The following is a 19,843-nucleotide window of genomic DNA, read 5'->3' as shown; positions in this document are numbered from 1 at the left end:
CGCTGTTTTTCTCAGGTTATAAAAAATGCATTTGAGACCACCCTCGACGGGCCACGGCAGAAGAACAAGGAGAGAGCTGCAATGACGTGTGAAACCAGACGAATTTATATTCATACAAGTCTGATATATTCGATATAGCATGACTGCATTCATCATCTTGAGATTTTGGTTATGTAAACACAGTAATATAGCTCAAATGTTGCCTTTTCTGCTCTCAAAGTATGGACTACAGCATAGCTAAACAAGGCTTTGAGAGTGCGAGATGTTTGGTCATATCCACATGAACCAAAATTTTCCAAAACTACTTTAATTGCAAAAATGTACAATTCTTTCCAAATAGTCGGAGAAATGTAATATTCAATAAGGTCCATGTCAATATACGATAGAGACAAATGTTTACTCTTCACAAGTGCTTAGATACATAAGAAAAATGATGCTGATGCTAAAATATGCATCGGTTATTTTTATTTCCACAAAATAAATAAATAAAATAACAGCTTATATCACAAGGTTGCTGGGCACTTAAATTGAACAAACTGTTTGTGATGTTCAACACTGAAGTACATAATAATTTATCCCAAGAGTGCTTGTATATATCTAAATATATCCCTGCTGCTTGTGTGCGTTATTACCTGTCTCCTTGCTGCAGGGCGAGGTACAGCATTATCACCAGGCAGTATTTCGGAGCCTGTGGTCCTTGATATTCACACAGCACAGAGGGCCACTCTGACAGGCGATAACACAAAGAGGGAAGGTTGTGCAGCAGTAGATTTTCAACCTCCTTCAGATCTGAGGGACAAGCAAGGTGATGAAACAGAAAGGAGAAATGCAATCAATGCTAGAAATGGGAAGAGGAGAAGGTTTGCGATAGAGAGCGAGAAAGCAACAAGAGAAGGTGGAGAGAATGAGAGGAAATGAATGAAGGTGAGAGGTGGTGAAAATAAAACAGAACACAGCAGAAGAGGCCCTGAGGCCAATTTTCCAAACAGGTATTACTCACTAATTTTTTTATTATTATTTTTAAACAACTGAAGGCATGCCAAAGCTGATGTTTATGAAAAAACACTCTTTTACAGGCAAAAACGAGTGAGGCTTGACTGATATCCAAACAAATCCAACTACAACGCCAAAATTCATCATTAAGCAAACATGGAAAAGCTTTAATTAATGTCTTATAATATTATCTGAAAAAACACATTCTGTTGCATAATGTAGAAAAATTAGGATGGATTAAAAAGCCGATAGAATGATGGGTGTGAAATGAAAGGGAGCATAAGAGGGAACATGAAAACGTAAAACATGAAAAAAGGAGTCAGATGAAGATGAAAGACAGAAGGGCTCAAGCAGGAAAGCAGTGTTAGAGAAAGGAGAAGAACGGCACAGGCAAGGCACAGACCCTGATCCATGACTACACAGTGGATATACAGTAAAGCTCCAACAGCATCTGCGGGAAGTGCAACAAAGAAAATAAAGAATGAAATGAGGAAAAAAAAACAAAAAGCACAGGAAAAGCAGAGAGAGAGAGAGAGAGAGGGTGGCAACAGTGAGCTCTATGGTCTGGAGGGTAACTGTAAGTAAGAAAATATACTGTTTACAAAACAGAGGAAAGTAAGAAGGGCTCCAGTTACCAATGCAGCCATCACCTCCAGGGAAAGAGTCAAAGAGTGAGGAGTGAAGAAGAATAGGGGGTTGTACTGAGTTTAAGAGGGAGGACTGGGACAGAGAGAAATACAGCAAAGGGTAGACAGATGAAGAAGATGAGAAAGGGGACAACAGATGGGAAAGAAAAAAGAAATAGACCCACACAGCAGGCAGCAGTGACACACTGCCTCCTGTTCAGGTCCTAAAGAACAGAAAAGTAATCCGAGACGAGAGGACAAGAGCCTTTTCTTAAACATTCACATGAGATTAGCAGATATCTTAAAAGCACAATCCCGATGACACGCTGTGATGTATCACAGGAGTAATCAGTAATATAAAATCTTAAAAGCACTAATGAGACTGTACACAAAGCAGGACATGACAGACAGGGAAAAAAATCTGCTAAAAACCTGAAAAACAGGAGTTTTTGAACAAGAAAAACATACACTGTAAAATGTGATAGGAAAATTTCAAGATGAGAGGGAAGAAAAATGAGGGAAAGCAAGAGGCTGAAAATGAAATGGAACCTGATAAGGATGATAAAAGGGAGGAAGATGGTGACAGGCAGGAAAAGAAACAAACAGGACTCTCGCTCTGCCAAACTCATTATTCACCATCACACACACACACACACACACACACACAGACACACACACACGCGCTTACTTACTCGTACAACTCTTACATCTCATTACCTCAAAGAAATATTTTACTCCACTCTGGTGTCAGTGTCACACAGACACATCTGCGGGGGACAGCTGCAGTTACCAATGAGCTGCTTTCCTTTGCTCTTTATTTTAGTGGATGCTGCAGTGATGTGAAATAAGGAAGTGTATGGAGTTTGTGCATTTGCTTCCGTGTAATGGAATTAAAAGCAACCAGCACTTGGAACTGGAAATGTTACCTGTGCGGACCTATGTGTCATAAAGCGCGCTGACATTTAAAAGCCTTGGCCTGAGCTCTCTCACATAGGAAATACAATTCAAAGCCAGTTAACACAATCACCGTGTTTATAGTCCGCACACCTGGTTCCCTTCCTTTCATCCTTAACAGAAACCGGAGCTCTTGTTAGTCAACGTGCAAACACTTTCTTTGTTTTTTTCTTAAGCTTGCCTGTTGACTGTCAGACCCTCCTTAAGAACAGAGTTAACTTAACTCAAAAGAACAGGTGAGTCAGATGGAAATGAGACTCTCGCTCGAGTTTTTGATGTTTAAAGTCAACATAAAGACGAAAGAGAGAGAGCGTGAGCCTGAGTGGGCGAGGAAGCAGGCATGTGACAAAGAAAAACTAAAGCAAAACTGCAAAAGAACCTTATTTACTTTTAAAATCCAGCATCATTTTGTCAGTTCATGGCAGCGGTTCTGGGTAAAAAAAATGTATAATGAAGGATTTGATGAAGAAGCACCTGCTGAATGTAATATGAAGTCAGTTTGATTTAGTTTGCCGAGTATGAACTATACCTACATGTATCACGTTAATACAGACAGGCGGTAAATATTTGATTAAGCTGTGAATGGGGAAAAAACAGTTGAAAACCTCAGCTACAGCTAAGACGTGCTTTGGTGACACACTGACCTAGCCTATTCGGATAAACTGCAATGACAGTTCAATATTTCTCAGAAAACTGGCAGCATGACATCACTGCTGAGAGCAAAAACAGGGTTTTTACCCTGACTGCATGTCTCCGTGTGTGGTGCAAACGTGCATGTATTTGCATACCGTGCTGGTGGGAGCCAGAAGGAAGGTCTGACTGGGAGAGAAGACACATACTGAGTTTTTGTAGAAAACCACAGCAAGATGCATTCAGATTTGGGTTCCTGAAAGAGGGAAAAGGCGCTTGAACACACACAAACAAACACACCGAAGGAAAAAAAGATTTAAAAAAAAGAGAGAATGAGGGCACCAGAGACAAACAGTGAACAATTACCGCTCAATGCGCGGTCAATACAGCTAAGAGCTAACTGTAAAACCGAGGACAGGATGTGCTTTGACAAACTTCTCTCAAAGATCAAATGCACAGTGTTTAGTTTCATTACAGCTCAGAGCACGGGGGGTGGGCTTAAGCCTATCAAGTAAACCACATATATGACCACACTAGTATACGAACACAAAAAAAGGCACACTCTAACACGAAGACCCACAAAAGCGCATATTCTTACATGTGAAAAACAAAGCACACACAATGCAAAAGCACACTGTGGACTTTGAAGTAGTAGATCCATCGCTTAGAGACAGACACACTGCTGAGAAGACTGGCTTATTGGAAAAAAAGTAGAGTGACTCAAAAATGACAGATGCCTCGGTCGGTGTTATCTGCCTCATTGCTAAATGTGCTTCGACAGAGAATGATAATAGCAGCTCGGCTCACAGAGCCACCGCGGCTGGATACACACAGTGTAGAGAAACACGCGTGCGCCGCTGCAGTTTTAATTGTCGTGTGTGTCTCTGTGTGTGTGTGTCCTCAGGTTATCCTCTTACAATGTACCTGTTTCCTGCACAGAGGAGGCCTTTGTGTTCCACAGCCAGTCTGTAGAAACCAGAGGACGCTGGAGGGAAGAAGAGGTGAAGAGCAGAATAAATAAACTACTACACAGTGAGAAATGAGGAAGAAGATGAGGATGATAGCAAAAACACCATTTATATAATGCAAACACTGAGGTACATCAAAGCCACTATGTGACAGTTAGTGTAAACACACACAAAAAAAACCATTCAGCCTAATTCTAAGGAAAACACCGACCCAAAGCTCAGTGTGGTAATGACGAGTTTAGCAATGAATTTAAATGACGAGAAAGAGGAAGAGCAAGAGTAATAGAAGCTCTTTTTTATTTCTAGGCTGTCAAAATTTTCTTCATCTCATCTCATGTGTCACATTTAAAGTCATGTCACCTTACTGCCATGTCCACCCTATCAGAGTAGTAGTATAGCTGATTAGGATCAACTAGGTGAGACTTACCAGTTGTTGTTGGTAATACATCTCAGATTCTACAGGCCTCTGTTACCATCTTAAATGTTACAGTTTATTACAGAACAATTAGAAAAAGACTGAACAAGTATGACTTGTTTGGAAAGGTTTTGCAAACGTTGATCTGAACAAAGAACAAGACTTCAGCTACAATGACAACACCTCATACCAACACTATCAAGCACAGTTTAAGGGTGATCATTTGGGTTTGTTTGTAATCATGGGACCATTGAGTCGACCATCAGCTTCTCTGTATACCAAATTAGTCTAGATTCAAAATCTGAAGTTCTCTGTCTGTCGGGCTGACATCTAAAGTTTGGCCAAAAGTGAGTCACACAACAGGACAATGATCCCACGCACAGCAGAGTCTGCAGCAGAATGTCAAATCCAGACCTCAATCAGAGTGAAATCCTGCGGTTGGAAGGGAGCTGCGCATAAACAAATGCCCACAAACCTGCATGAACTGAAGCAATGGTCTAAAGAAGAGTGAACCACACTGATGCGAGACACTGCTAACGTCACAGAAAAACATTTCTTCAAGATATTGCTGCAAAATGTGGTTCTACAAGCTTCTGAATCACAGGGTGGTTTTTCACAGGACTGCAGGGAGTCCTGACAAAAAAAGGTTTCTTTTAGGTGTAATGTGTGACTGACAGGTTATAACTTGTCATTTTCCAACATGCAGGATTACTGTTTTAAAGCGACATTTTTTCCCCACTCGCACACAATTTTCTCTCAGCCCTGCCTCAGTAGTTTTCAGTGCCTAAATGTAACTAGTGACAGTGAGTAAAAATGAAGGGAATCAGTGAGTTAAAAAAGCAAAACAAAGTGAAAAACACATTCAGCTTGCAGGTCTCACACTAGCGAGCCACGGAGACCTCATGTTTAGACACAAGCTGGCTCTAAAAAAATGCATTTTATGAAACACCGGGATGAAAAAGTGCTGGTAAAACACAGGTGCCATCAGTTCATGATGCCCAAACCTTTGCATTTTTTTTTATCTTAAATTAGTTTCCAAGCAACACAAAATAACTTTTAAATTTAATTTAATGAATCACTGAAGACTTATGACAAATTTGCCTTCAGTAAAGGAAAAAAAGGCTATACTGTAAAGCTGTATTTAATATCTTGACCGTTGCAGTGCTTCAGTGAGAGAAAGCACCTCAGACTTATTAGAGAGATGTTTTAATCCCATAAGGGAACTAAATTGCTTTCTTCTTTGTCCATGTGGACCTATGCCACATCTGCAGGAAACTGCTCTGCTTTGATAAGTGCTTCCAGGACAAATACCGAGCTTAGGTTTGTTTATAATGTCACCACATCGGCTTGTCTGGACGCCAGAGGCAACAAGTTCTCTGTCAATTACTGAGTCTCATCGTGCTGACAGCCAATTTTTAAGAGCCTGCATAGTTTTCCCACTACAGCGATATCAAATTTAATTAAGGCATTTAGCCTCACTTTTGATAAATGTAGAATAAAATGTTGATATTACTGTTTCTGGCATCAAACAGTGCAAAAGCCCGATTTTCATTTTGTAAACGTTATCTAACCATATCAAAGGTTCAGTGGCTCGGCGGTGAACACAATATGTTGGTGGTGATGAAATAAAATGAGCTTAATTTCTTTTTATATGATTAGCTGGGAATAAAGCTTTGTGATGAAACTGCTTCTGTTTATTTCATTTAGTAAAACAATTTAAGACTTTAAACAACATTTAAGCAAAGCGTTTAATTGGCCAAGTTGGATTAAACGAACAGGCTTGTTTGGAAATATATTTAGTTTGTATTTTGTATTCCTGTGAAGATCAGACACACGGAGACCTCGAGACTCGTGGTGATGTGGGCTGGCTGTATGTTTCTAGCAATACCACCCGTGATATCTGCAGAGCCAACGATAACAAGACTCAAAGGAGCGGATAATTTAGAAACATGAGCTGTGAGGGCTCTACAAGCCCTTTCAGCTACTGATATCATGAATCTCACTACACTGTAAATGAGTTCTATCAGCCTCCAGACAAACAAATGTGGTATTTACATTGTGGTGTAGTTAGTGCTGCCATGGTGTGAAAATTAAGTGTGCTTTCCCATTGCACTGTAAAGCCATAAACTGTATGTAAAAGATGGCAGTAGCCTCTGTAACGCCAGCCATTTTTGAAGCATCAAGCTGACGGTGATTTTTTGGAAATGATGTGGTAAGCAAAGGCTAAATCTTCTTCGTCGTACTTTTTGACTCTAATGCTGACCATTATCCGCACAAAATGAACACCACTATGTATTAAAAACACTTTCCAACTAGAGCAGTCACCTCCTGCTGGTGATTAGAAAGAATGCAGGCATATCCAATATTCGCACTGGTCTCCCTTTTCAGATGTGGAAGCTTTTATATACACAGCAAGGTGAAGACATTCACATGAACTGCTCCACTGAACTTTGTGGTAAACTATTGCAGTTCCTGTTCACTTGTGTGTCAATCAAAAATCGTTTGTTTTATTGTCAAAATGTTTTGTTTACATTATCTGTTAACGTCTGTAAATTCACTTTGGCCAGGATCGAAGTGTTCATAAATCAACTGATTATCGTATTACCGGTATAATAAAGCTAAAATCTAAATGTGCAGGAAACCTGAAGTGAAAGTGATTCACCCTTTTCTGTGAACATTAAAAAAAACCACAAATCTAATATAAATTATATTATTGGCTATACTAGGAAATTTTCATTAAAGGAGCATTCTTTATAATCTTTATAATCCAGGAAAGTAGCTTTATAATTTAGAACAAGTCTTTTGGTGATCTTACAGTAGCATACATAGTAAAATATTTTATTGTGTCCGTGTCAATAACAATGTATTTTTTAAATATACCAAAGTAACTTACATTTCTCTGCTAACATCTTTATAATTTGTGAATAATCTGTCCTATATACCATTTGTTATCTATACAATAAACCATTACAAGAACAACAGTTTAGGAATAATTCTTATAGATGCTGCAACACACAACCTTGCAGCCTAGACAACATGCAGTCATCTGTTGTTTCAGACAAACTGACACATTTGACACTAGACTACTTTGATATACACAAGAGTTCATTTTTGACTCAGTGTCTGCAATGTGCTGAGGTCCTGTGGCTGCAAAACAAACCCAAATCATCACCCCTCCACCACCGTGCTTCACATTAAGTGTGAGGTGTTCGTGCTGATGTTATTTTGGTTTTTTTGTAGAGCCTGGGATGTGGCTCTTGGTTTCATTTGCAAGCTCTTGAGCGTTGCACAGTTTGACCTCGGGCGAAATTGCTCAGATATCCACTGCCGGAAAGATTGTGCCATTCATACTTGAATGTTCCAGACCAGCAAACTGGCAAAAGCTCTGCTTTTATATAGATACTTGGACTTGCTGTTGATCAGTTAATAAAGCTCAGTTGATTAGCATCAGCTGGTTGCTGCTTATAATTCAAATGGAAGCAGCTATGAGTGCACTTAGTATTTCAAAGTACTGCATAGACTCCTGTGAAAACATTCTTATTCAAGACTAAGATTTACCACAGACAAAAAAAGAATGATACCGTACATCATTCTATCATATCATTTCTTATCATGAAACACCTACTGCTGTTTTGAGTTTATTCAGAACTCACCGAGCTTATTTGCAAAGGCAGGCATGAGAGATGGAAGCAGGGTGAACTGGGAAGATAGGATAGAGTAGAAGTTCTGCAGTATGGGGGCACTGGGTGCACGCTCACACATCCTCTACACACATAGGAATTTACAGACAAAAACAAACCACAAACTGTAAACAATTTTTTCCCGTGTGATTGATTTTTTTAGCCTGAAGAGACCCAACGAAATATAACATAAAAACAATTACCAACACTACAGCAGAGGCACTGATCAATAGGCACGCATGTCCATGTGTACGCAAAGCTAATGTAGACAGAGGCTGTGTGGCTGTGCTTATTAATATAGTCATTTAGAGGAGCCGCCAGACGGTGCATTATAATCAGCATGACCTATTTCTCAGAAAACAGCAGCCGGCAATTGATCATTTCCTCAAGTGTTTGGTTACGACTATGAAAGAGAGACACAGGGTTAAGATGAGAAGATGATTAATGTAAATCTGGGTGTACGTGTGTGTGTGATGGTTTTCAGCTCTCACTATAACAGTGGGTATCCAGACAGCGTCACAGCAGCGGAGCAGGCATTGACATAGAGACTCTAGAGAGTCCTGAGCACCGCTGTGCTTGTATGGAGCTGTAAATGTGTTCTCCTTCAAAACAGGGTCTGATGCACACTCCTCAGCCAGCCTTGAACAGATATCAAACACACACAATAACCCGCCTATAAAAAAATACACAGAGATAGATGCAAAAAATATATCTGTAAACACTCATACCAAGGATTTCATTAAGCTCTTCCATCTGCAGTTTAACAGAAAAGATGTAATTCAGTTACTTCTACGATAGTTATTGATTCAGTCCTATTTTCATCTTCTTCATTTTCACATTTTTTCATCCATATGAGAAAATCTGACAGACATACTGTAAGAAACTCATAAAACTTTGTAAATGCGTTTATTCAGTGATGCCACTGACTTAACAACGTTCTGACCTGCAGGCAGACTGAAAACAGACCAGGGCCTGGAGCAGAAATCTTTCAGACCTCAAAGCCTGGCTGCTGGGATCTGACCTCTTCATTCTCCCCTGAAAATTAACAGAGCGAGATGTTAAAAAGGGAGTGCAGAAAAGAGAGAAGAAATGATGCAAAAGTCAGGAAATCACATCAAACAGAAAACCATCATCCTTTACAAGTACTATCTAAAATAATGGAACCTCTTCATAAAAACAGACTGAAAGAGACCCCTCTGTTATACAAGAATCACCCACTCACGTGTATATCTCTGGTTGTTACTTTAATGTTTCAGCTTGAATATAAGTGCATGCAAACTTGTTGATAGTCACATTAAATACCATTGTTGCAACACTGTTCATTTTTAGCCAGGAATCAGGACTCTTTAAAAAACAGCGGTGACAGACAAAAAAAACGGCATCAAAGAGAGCTCTGTGTCAGTGTAACTTTTGAAAGCACTGATAACCACAGTGGGTGGTGGGGTGGTGGTGACCACTCACTGTAAAACCTGGCACAGATTGACAGACGAGACAGATCTCGTATTTTTCCATTTGCAGATAAAACAAAATCTCACAGAGCTTCGCAGATGAGCGGGGGAGGGCAGCGTTAGGTTGACAAATCTGTTGGTGATGGCCTCTATCAACTTGATTATTGCCTCGTACTGGACTGGTCTGGACTGGTGGTCGAGTCTGAAGAATTCAAACACAAAAGTAAACACTTGATATTATCGGGGGTGGAGTAGGTGGATGGTGCAGGGAAGAACAAGCAAGCGTTGCAGAAGGGCATTGGTGTGGATATCAAGTAGTTCTGTATGTACACCCATGTGTGACCTACACAGAAGTTAAAACAGCTCAAACGATCAATTAAGTGTGTAAGTATGTTTTTACTTTTTTGTGTCATGCTGTGTTGTTGTACATGTCTGCTACTAATGTGTTTACTGTGTGCATAAAGGTCTTAGGCAATGTATCTGTCTGTTTTGTCACTTTATCACTAATAGGTCAGAAAAAATTATACAGAGAATTTGCTTTAAAAGACTCTAAAAGGTTGCCTGTTTCCTCAGGATATAGTTGCACAACCGCCCTTTGGCAAGAAGTAACTCTTTTACATATTTGCAGCATACATGTTTGTGTATACCTGAACAAAGCAGAAGTAACGCTGGCTGCCTGTGTGGCTACCAGCAGGCAGGAAGAGGAGACTCCACCAACCAGGACCTCTGAAACTGCCACAAACCCTGCGCCACTGGGGAACAGACGCACACTTGCAGGTTGTCTGCACATGCACACAAACAGACATGTAAAGCATTACCAGGAAACCTAATAGGGTTTTGCTTGTTGAAGCAAAGAATGAAAAAGGAAGACATTTAAAAATGACACATCACAGTGGATCTGAAAGCTGCAGAGAACTGTGCTAAAAGAAATCAGGAATTTTTCACTGATAGGAAATTTTTGACATGAGAGTCAATAAGAAACCATGAAAAAGCTGACCGTCTACTTTTTCTTTTTGCCTGACCTTATCTATAATTCTTTGTCCTGCTGTGCCAATAGCAGCAGTGACTGTTTGCTGAGTCCCTGCCTCCCTCACTCACACACACACAAACTCTCTTTAAGGGCAGGCACACACAATGAACAAATAGTGCTGACCTATCGGCCTTAGAAAGATCACCAGAGTACATCTCCAAGCTGCAGCATCACAGCTGTGCACTGGCTCACTGTTGCCGCAACATTAGTTACACAGAACATCCTAAATAACACATGCATGCACACTGAAGTGTACACAAACACACAAATTGTCGTGCCACCCCTGCGTCATTTAAGCGAGGTAGCTGCGTGCAGGAGGCAGCACACTCACTTACACTTAGCAGTGAATGCACCGAGACAGCAGGCACTATATTCAAATCTAATTAAACTTCCTAACTGTGCTATTAGTTACATTATGTGCACAATGGCACAATCTGTAATCAAACTAACTTTGTATTGGGGGGCTAGAGGGTTGAAAGCAGACTTGTACCTCAGCTAGTTGCTGTCTTGAAAAGTTCAAGCCTGCAGAGCATGTGTGATAATGGTTCTTGTTAGAGCACTGTATTGATTTTTATTCGCTGTGGATGATCCAACCCAAACCCCGACCTTAATAATAACTGAGTCATGTCGGGTGATTCTATATAAAAATATAGCTTTTATAGCTTTACCATTACAATTCAATGCTTTACTCAAAGCCTTACACGTAACATTAACCTAAACCTAGTCTAAAAAAAACCTCCTCAACCTCCTAAAATGTTGGGTCTCAAACTCAAACTGTTTTTCATAAAGACAGATATACAAGTATACACCCAGACAACACACACAGACACACAGGTGCACACACACACTTTAGCTTGTTCAGCACTTTAAGAGCACCGGCCCTGCTACTTTTTACACTTCTACTCAGCGTAAAGGACAAATTTCCCCCTAAGATTATAAAATCTCTTATCCTCTGTATCTCTGCCATGTGACAGGGGAAACGTTCCATTAAAATTATGTCAACCTTGCAGAAACAAGACTCCTGTTTTTACTGGCTTGAGATATATTTTCATCTCCGAGACAGCAGACAGTTAATTCACATCTAATTAAAGTTTCCAGTCCACCGTATTTAACATGTTTTACAGGAGGTAGCGTCTCCTTGTCGGAGCAGATGGAGCTGCGCGCGATGTTCAGTAAACGAGCAAATGTGTGGTGGAGTAAAATCTTCAGCATAATTGGCTGTGGGGTTTTGGTGAAATGACATACACTATGTAAACTTTACAACCACAACTTACCGCAAACAGACAGATGTGCTGATGGTTTAATAATAATGGAATAACTTTTAAAAACGTTACAAAATACACGCATATCTAGCCACAAGGAACATTTTACAAACGTATATAAGTATTGGGTATTGAATCAGTGGTTTAACAAACATTTGAACACTATATTGCCAAAAGTATTTGCTCGTCTTCCTTCACAAACATGTGATGCAGTCCTATCATTTGCAGCTATAACAGCTTCAACTCTTCTAGGAAGTCTTTTCAACATTTATGGAAATTTTTGATTATTCTTTCAGAATTGCATTTGTGAGATTAAACAATGATGTTGGACGAGAAGCCCTGGCTCAGCTCTACTTAATCACAAAGGTGTTACATCAGGTTGAGATCAAAACTCTGTGCATGACAGTCAAGTACTTCCACACTAAACACGCTCATGTCTTTGCAGACCTTGCTTTTTACACTGGTGCACAGTCATGTTGGAACAGGAAGGGGCCATCCCCAAACTGCTCCCACAAAGTTGGGAGTATGAGGCTGTCCAAAATGTCCTGGTATGTTGAAGCATTAAGAGTTCCTTTTAATGGTACTAAGGCACCGAGCCAAACTCCTGAAAAACAACCCCACACCATAATTCCCCCTCCACCAAACTTTACACTTGGCACAATGCAGTCATATAAGTACCGTTCTCCTAACAAACCTGGTCTTGTCCATCGGATTACCAAATGGAGAAGTGCACTTCATCACTCCTTAGAACACATCTCCAGTGCTCTAGAGTCCAGTGCGTGCTTTATACCACTGCATCTGACCTTAAGCATTGCGCTGCTCAGCCATGGAAAGCCGTTCTATGAAGCTCTCTCTGCGCTGTTCTTGAGCTAATCTGAAGGCCAAGGCAAGTTAGGAGGTCTCCTGCAAATGACCTGACCCCACTCTGTGATTTTAAATGTCCTATCACTATCATCAGTGCGTTGGTGGTTCTTTGTGTCCGGGGATGGGCGTCCGGGTACACACCGGCTCACTCCTTGGCGGCCACTTATCGGGGCCTGGAGCCTGGGGCTCGCTCGGGCCGCTTCAGGGGCGGAGTGCCCCCGGTCTCTCGGCCTGGGGCTCGGTCACTCAGGCACAGCTGGCTGCTGGCGGAGCTCACGGGCGCGTCACTGCAACCCCCCCCTGGCTTCTGCTCCGCGGCTGCTGAGTGACCCCTCATCGGGGACTCTCCTCAGCTCTTTCTGGGACAGTGGCGCGGCTGCCCCTCTGTTGGTCTTCCTTGGTCTCTTATGTTCTGAGGGCCTCTGGATGTCTGGAGTTTTGATTTCCTCCATACCTGCTTCATGCCCTGGAGGACGGGGGCAGTGGCCCCCCACACCCTCTAGCAAATCATTACATGAAGGAACCTTTTAAAAACAAGCGCGTCCATGCTCACAGGTGTACACACGGGTGATCACACACACAAACTACACCCTTTTTGGCTACTACTTCGAAGCGCACTGTGTGCCGTCGATCTTGCGTGCTGCACGGTAATGTTTAGTATTTGGTATTTACTGTCGTATTCCCATAAATCATTGTGATGTTGTTTATTCTATTGCTCTCGTTTTCTTCTGCTTGTTTTCTTTTTTTCTTTCTCAACAGGTGATCCAGGTGATCGATATATGCATTTTTTTTCTTCTTCTTTCTCTCTGCTTATTCTGTTGTTGTTGTTGTTTTTTTTTGGTTTTGGTTTTTTTTCTTCTTTCTTTCTTTCTTTCCACCAGTCAAGTCTGTCCCGTATTCAGCAAATGAAAATAAAATAAACAGTAAAAGGTGAATCAAATGGACCATAACGGCAAGGCTGGGATGGTCAATTTGGTAAAGTAAATCCGTTGGGCATCTTTCTTTGCCTTTAGACAATAATTCTGATAGCAAAAGGGCCAAACGGGACAGGCAAAAAAAAAAAAAAAAGTCCTATCACTTCCGAGCTGTGCTGCTGTCAATCCCAATTGCTTCCCCCTTGTTATAATACCACTAACAGCTGACTGTGGATTACTTAGTAACAAGGAAGTTTCACGACTGGGCTATCATGATTTTGATTTTATACACATGAAAGTGATTGGAACACCTGAATTCAATGATTTGGATGGATGAGTGAATACTTTTGGCAATATAGTATATTAATATCATTTGGCTAATCACCAGCATATTTTCTGAGGGAGCCATATTGTAAACTGTATAATAACATTTTAAATATTAATCTATTTACTTTGGGATCCCAGTGATTATCATTTCTTCTTCTTCAGTTGCTCCCTTATTTGCCAGGGGTTGTCGTAGCAGATGGATCTGCATATTTGATTTGCCACAGATTTGTCATGCCAATGCCCCATTTGAGGCATGCCTCCCAGAGATTTGTTTGCCCTCCTGGTGACCTTTTTGTTTTGTTTTGTTAGCCAAATGTGTTAACTACTACACTATGGAGCTAGTCAATAAATAGAGTAACTGAAGAAAATAAATATCCATCTCACCTCTCCAGTATTTCTCTAAGGAGCAGCAACCCTTGTTTTGGCACTTCCAGGTTGGTCAGCTGCAAAGACTCCTTCAGACTGCGCACCAAGGACTCCATACCTAGCTTGCAACACAAACATGCTCACTGCTTCAAAGAAATACTCGAACTCTCAAATGAGCAGACACAAAAACAACAACAAAAAAACACTCTCTAACCTTGCTCGGTGCCAAAGTTCTTAAGAGTTGTTGAGAGACTACAGCCTACAGCAAGTTCGCATATTAAAATGAGTGACATGCTCATAAATGTATCACAAAGGATGCACACACAACAGCACTCGCAGCCTTGCATGTTAAACAAACAGAGACAGCGGTACATCTTTCTAATTTACTGCTACACGGAGTCTGCTGCTGTGTTCATACTGACCTAGAGCAAGAACCTAACAGCAACAAGGAGTGGTTAGAGCAGATATCCTGTGTACTGGTAAATTAAGTCTGCATAGCAAGTGTTTCTCAAACTATTTCTCTGGGGTGGTGCTGAAGTGCTGCAATTACTGTGGGGCCTCACATGCATAATCCATTGTAATGGCTCACATCAAAGGCATACAAACACACACACACAGAGTGACACATACACATGCATGTGTCTAAACAATGCTAAGAAATGCAATATTGTGACATTTTTTCCCCAATCAGCAATTACTGCTCGCTTCTGTAACCATTTTCCTAATATTTGGCCATTTTGCCTGATTCTTGTTATATTACAAAAGCACCAGCTGTCTAGATGAAATAACCCAGAATAGAGTAGCAAATTCTATTGGTCTAAATTCAATTTTAATGCGACTGGGAGCAGATGGAGCAGATGCAGATGTCGAGAAACTTCCACTTTGGAGGGTTTATTAAAATTTCCAGTCGCTGTCAGAAAAATTGCAGAGTGCAGCGTCATTCCATCTAAGCTGTCAAGGACCTGTCTTTCCATCAATTATCCAGCAGCAGCTATTTTCAGATACGTTAACCGATATACAACGAAACCCAGGGCTGAAGACAAAAAGCAGAGATGGCATCGTCGTAATTCACTCAGGAATGGTTTCTGATCTGCTGTTTCGGCTCTCTCGCCCATAGATTTAAAAGATGGATGTCGAGACAGATGCACAAAAGTGAAGCCAAAACATTTGAGAAACAAACGCTTCCATCTTACCTTGTTTATGCCATTCGCAACCGGAGCCTCTGCAGTAGTGACATATTTTGTCTTTGCATTCACACAGAGAGATACAGTGGTCGTGCTCCTACAGCCTGTGTTCTCACCGTAAACAGAGTGACACTGGGAGAAAAAGAGGGGCTCCTCAGTTAGTAGCAGCAAGCAGCTGTAGGCAGACCACAGCAGCACCTCGTTGCTACTACAGGCCAGACGGTCAAACAGAAACTCTTTAAAAACAGTGACAAAAAGACAATTTTAAAACTTTGTTTTGTTCTTTTAAACAAAGTTGAAAGAAAAAGAGAGGACAGGGAAGAATTACTACAACACTCTTCTGAAAGTAGGGCAATGTTTTCTTGCACATTAAAGAGGACCTGTTATGCTAATTCCCAGCTCCATATTTTTATTCTTGGACCCTACTAGAGAAGCTTCACATGATTTAAAGTTCAAAATAATATTTATTTAGATTATTTCATCGGGTCTTTTTGTAGCCCATTAGCACATCTTCTGTCTGAAACACGTTGGTTTTACTTCCCTCTTTCTTCTGATTGGCTCGCCCTTGAACAATAAAAGGTCTGAGCAGCAGGCGGGTGGGGCTGCTGACATTATACAGATGGATCGTTGTAACAGTACATATGGAGGTATGTAACTAGGAAAAATATAACAGGGCCATGTGAAACAGTACGGCAAAAATTATGACAATGTTAGCCAAAGCCTCATCAAAAGTAATGACAATAATAATCGCAGGCAAACAGCATAAGAAATACAAAGTGGCAGATAACATAATAACAGGAGTCTGGACAAAGAGAAGGATCCAAAGGGAACACAGAGGAAATCATTAATAGAACAATTCAAAGAAGGCATTAACTCATCGCAGCGACTGTGTTTGTGTGCCTGTGTGTGCGTGTTACCAGGTACGTCAGCGTTGATGAAGGGAGCACTGTACTGACTGGGGGAATGAACCAGAACAGATGCAATACACTTTGCACTGGTCACCTGCAAGTTCTCATCGCCACTCAGAAGCAACTGAAAGACACAATTTAGGGTTTTTTTTTTTCCAATCCTTGACTTAAATAAAGATGCGTGTTAATCAAACAGTGTGCAAGACTTCCATAGTACTACAGTGTTTACACTATAAATGTTTCTTCGATTCTAACGGCTCATGATAGACTGAAGCAACAACTGGCTCCCATCTTCCATGCACTGTGTGGCATTGCAGTTTAGTGTGTTAGTTACCTCTGCCAAGAAGGTTAATCTTGGCAGCATTTGTGTGTGTGTGTGTGTGTGTGTGTGTGTGCATGTTTATTCTCTGAGTCTATAAAGCTCAAAAAGTTTTGAATGAATTCTATTAAAAGTTTCTAGGGGTGTCGAGTGGGGTCATGTTAACAATCCATTCAAATTTGGCTTACATCCACCCAGGTTTTCAAGGTAAACTTAATGATTTATTGGCCGCAAACTGACAAACAGCCTTAAAACCTTATCAACATACAGAAAACACCATTTAAAGTTTTAAAGTATCGTGTCACATTTAACCTTTGACCTCTCCTTCAAGGCCAAGAGACTGATCTGAAGTTCAAAGAGATAATAATGCTATACAGATTTATTGATGTTTCTTGGTGCCATTGTCGATATACAGGGAAGTATATTTTGGTATTCTAAATATTACGTTTGTTTGACCTCTGACCTCATCTTTAAGGTCAAACTTTCAGAAATTCTCTTTTCTCTTTAAAACTCTGCTTAAAATTATGCTGCCTGTTTGCATTGGCACCAATCAAGCAATGATATTGGTGTACAGTTTGTATCTAAATATCATGTCACCTTTGACCCTCGTTTCATTCAAGTTGACCCTACAATATGTTAAATACTGTCAAGAGAAAGAGAACAAGCTGCCTAGTTAGCTAGAAATATACTGTAATACAATCTTATATAATAAGCTCAAATTATTCATGTTCATTTATTTACAAATCAGTACTTATCATCCATTACCTACTCCTACATAATGTTTGTGTAATCAAAGTAAACATCTGTCATGCTACCTTTATCTGATTCTTACTGCACTAAAAACTTCATAAAGTAGATTTAAAAAGAACAAAGAAAAAAATGAATAAATAAATAATATAATACTATTCCCCTAAAAGTAAAGTGCCTTGGCGGAGTGCTTCTTGTTTTCGTTTGAATATGTTAAAGTCTGGAGCTACAACATATTGACTCGTGTACCGAGGGGGGATTTATACTTTTGTAAATTCCACACAGAAATGGATTAGGTGCAGATTATATACGGCTGAGGGTGTAGTCGTTTCACCGACAACCAATCCCAAAACAGTGCTGGTCTGACGTCACAGCGTTGATTATTTAGTTAAGAGTTTCATTTAGAAGCAACACATTAGAGAACAGAGCCCTCCATAAAACCTCCCAACGTCATTAGCTGTTCTGTAATGTGAGTCATCACTGAGAAAATCTAACGAGATGTAAACTACACAATGATTTCCCAGACATGAACCACAAATATTTGTCCAGGGTAAAACCCCACTGAATCCCTATTCAAAGGCACAATAATCCAGGATTAGAACTTCTTGTTATGATTATCGTCAGAGCCAGAATGCAGGTCTTGGGGATGAGAGCAGGATGTTTGGACAGAGACCTTTTTCAGTATGAGAGGCAGAAGGCAGTGGTCAGGGGGCTGTTGGTCTTGGTTTTGGCTGTTGTTGGCGAGGATGTCCTCGTTCTCATCGCACATGACCTGACAGCTCAGGCTGTTCATCAGAACTGACACAGCATCAGCCAGATGCACAAGCTGTGACAGCAGGCCTAACAGATGAAAGACAAGCTGTTACAGATACTAATGACACAGATCAGAAGTTTTAAACACGATGCAAAGTTTATACAAAGGCCTAAACATGGCTGAGATCTACACATGCATGTGCTGATAAATACATTCATGTTTTGTCTGGTTTCTTTTTAAATTTAGAATAAAAGGTGCACAAATATTACCTACAGCGTCAGTGTCACCACTGAAAATCGCCACCATTAATTTGATAATAAACTGGGCTATTTCAAATATCACAGAGGGAAGTTTTATATTAGATAATCATTTATAAATATTAAACACCTTCTATAATAATAAAAGTCTCACGGTGAGGGATTTCTTCAGACTCAGCACCGATTTGTAATCATAAAAATACAAAAATGCAACTTCCCAAAGTGCAACATTATTAAAATACAATAATCTTACTTATATATTGTAGCCATTTCCAAATGCTAAATAAAATTAATAATACCTCCTGCTTCTTCCATCATGTTGCTGCTATCGTAGGTAAGCTTGCTGGTATTAAACTAATAACAACAGTTCAGCCATGTTTACTTTGCAATTCCAAACCAACCTCTATTTCAAACCTGCTGTGCAACACATTTTTCTCCCAAGTTATTACAGTGGCATACATTCCAACTTTAAATTTCTGGGAGATAATGACTCTGTCTTATTTTTCGTAAATGTCTGTACCTAATGTAGATCTCAGTTCTGGTTATCACCAAAGCGCACACTGCAAGCTTATTGTCCTTATAAGTCAAAGCTCCTCCAGATAGCAGGACTCTTTCATCTCCACATAATCCTCCCTCTTTCTCCATATAGCTTCGCTCTTAAGGAGATTTGGGGGATTTAGGGAAGAAAACAACTCCTTTTTGTTATTATTAAGCCGTACAAAGTAAGGGAAATTTCTTAAATTACATTTTTTTTTCAGTTCGAAAGGCAGATGTCAAATGACCACATTGCCATTCAAATAAGTCCTCGGCTGTCTTCTCTCAGCCAGCAGGGAGTGAAATTTTGTTTCATACATTGCTACAAATTCACCACCTCTCTTTTAATCTCACCAAGATCCTTGTTTTTAAGGCCTGAATAACAAAAATCTACATGATCAGACTTTTAGATGGTAGAAAACCAATTTCACTCTAGTTAGGTATCAGTTTAATTTGCACTTCAAAAACGCAAATATATGCAATTTTTCATTTAAGCAGCTACTGATGTAGTCAATTATACTTTTAAAAATCTGAAACTGAATGCCTTGAGATTACTTTATGATAATCAACTGTCATTTTCCCAACATGCTGTATCAAATTACATCGACATTACTTTATCCATCTTGTAAAACATACTATGTTATAAAAGGATTTGTTTAAAAA

General features: G+C 40.1%; 1 protein-coding gene across 1 annotated transcript in view; it reads right to left on the bottom strand.

Moving 5' to 3' along the window:
* The window catches only part of mei1 (meiotic double-stranded break formation protein 1), a 65,398-nt gene that overhangs the window by 29,635 nt on the left and 15,920 nt on the right, over positions 1 to 19,843 (bottom strand). The window contains exons 8-19 of the mRNA XM_080905174.1: positions 18,309 to 18,475; positions 16,579 to 16,693; positions 15,778 to 15,897; positions 14,496 to 14,595; positions 10,362 to 10,496; positions 9,802 to 9,916; positions 9,210 to 9,301; positions 8,758 to 8,905; positions 8,240 to 8,351; positions 4,128 to 4,188; positions 3,362 to 3,459; positions 633 to 789 (exon numbers count right to left, since the gene is read on the bottom strand). Of these exons, the coding sequence (XP_080761300.1) occupies positions 633 to 789; positions 3,362 to 3,459; positions 4,128 to 4,188; positions 8,240 to 8,351; positions 8,758 to 8,905; positions 9,210 to 9,301; positions 9,802 to 9,916; positions 10,362 to 10,496; positions 14,496 to 14,595; positions 15,778 to 15,897; positions 16,579 to 16,693; positions 18,309 to 18,475 (1,420 nt within the window). The remainder of the gene's footprint in view (positions 1 to 632; positions 790 to 3,361; positions 3,460 to 4,127; positions 4,189 to 8,239; positions 8,352 to 8,757; positions 8,906 to 9,209; positions 9,302 to 9,801; positions 9,917 to 10,361; positions 10,497 to 14,495; positions 14,596 to 15,777; positions 15,898 to 16,578; positions 16,694 to 18,308; positions 18,476 to 19,843) is intronic.

The sequence above is a fragment of the Rhamphochromis sp. 'chilingali' genome (assembly GCF_963969265.1).
Source record: "Rhamphochromis sp. 'chilingali' genome assembly, chromosome: 15".
NCBI classification, from domain to species: Eukaryota; Metazoa; Chordata; class Actinopteri; order Cichliformes; family Cichlidae; genus Rhamphochromis; species Rhamphochromis sp. 'chilingali'.
The sequence above is the reverse complement of the archived record's forward strand: the minus strand, read 5'-3'. Positions and strand labels throughout refer to the sequence as shown.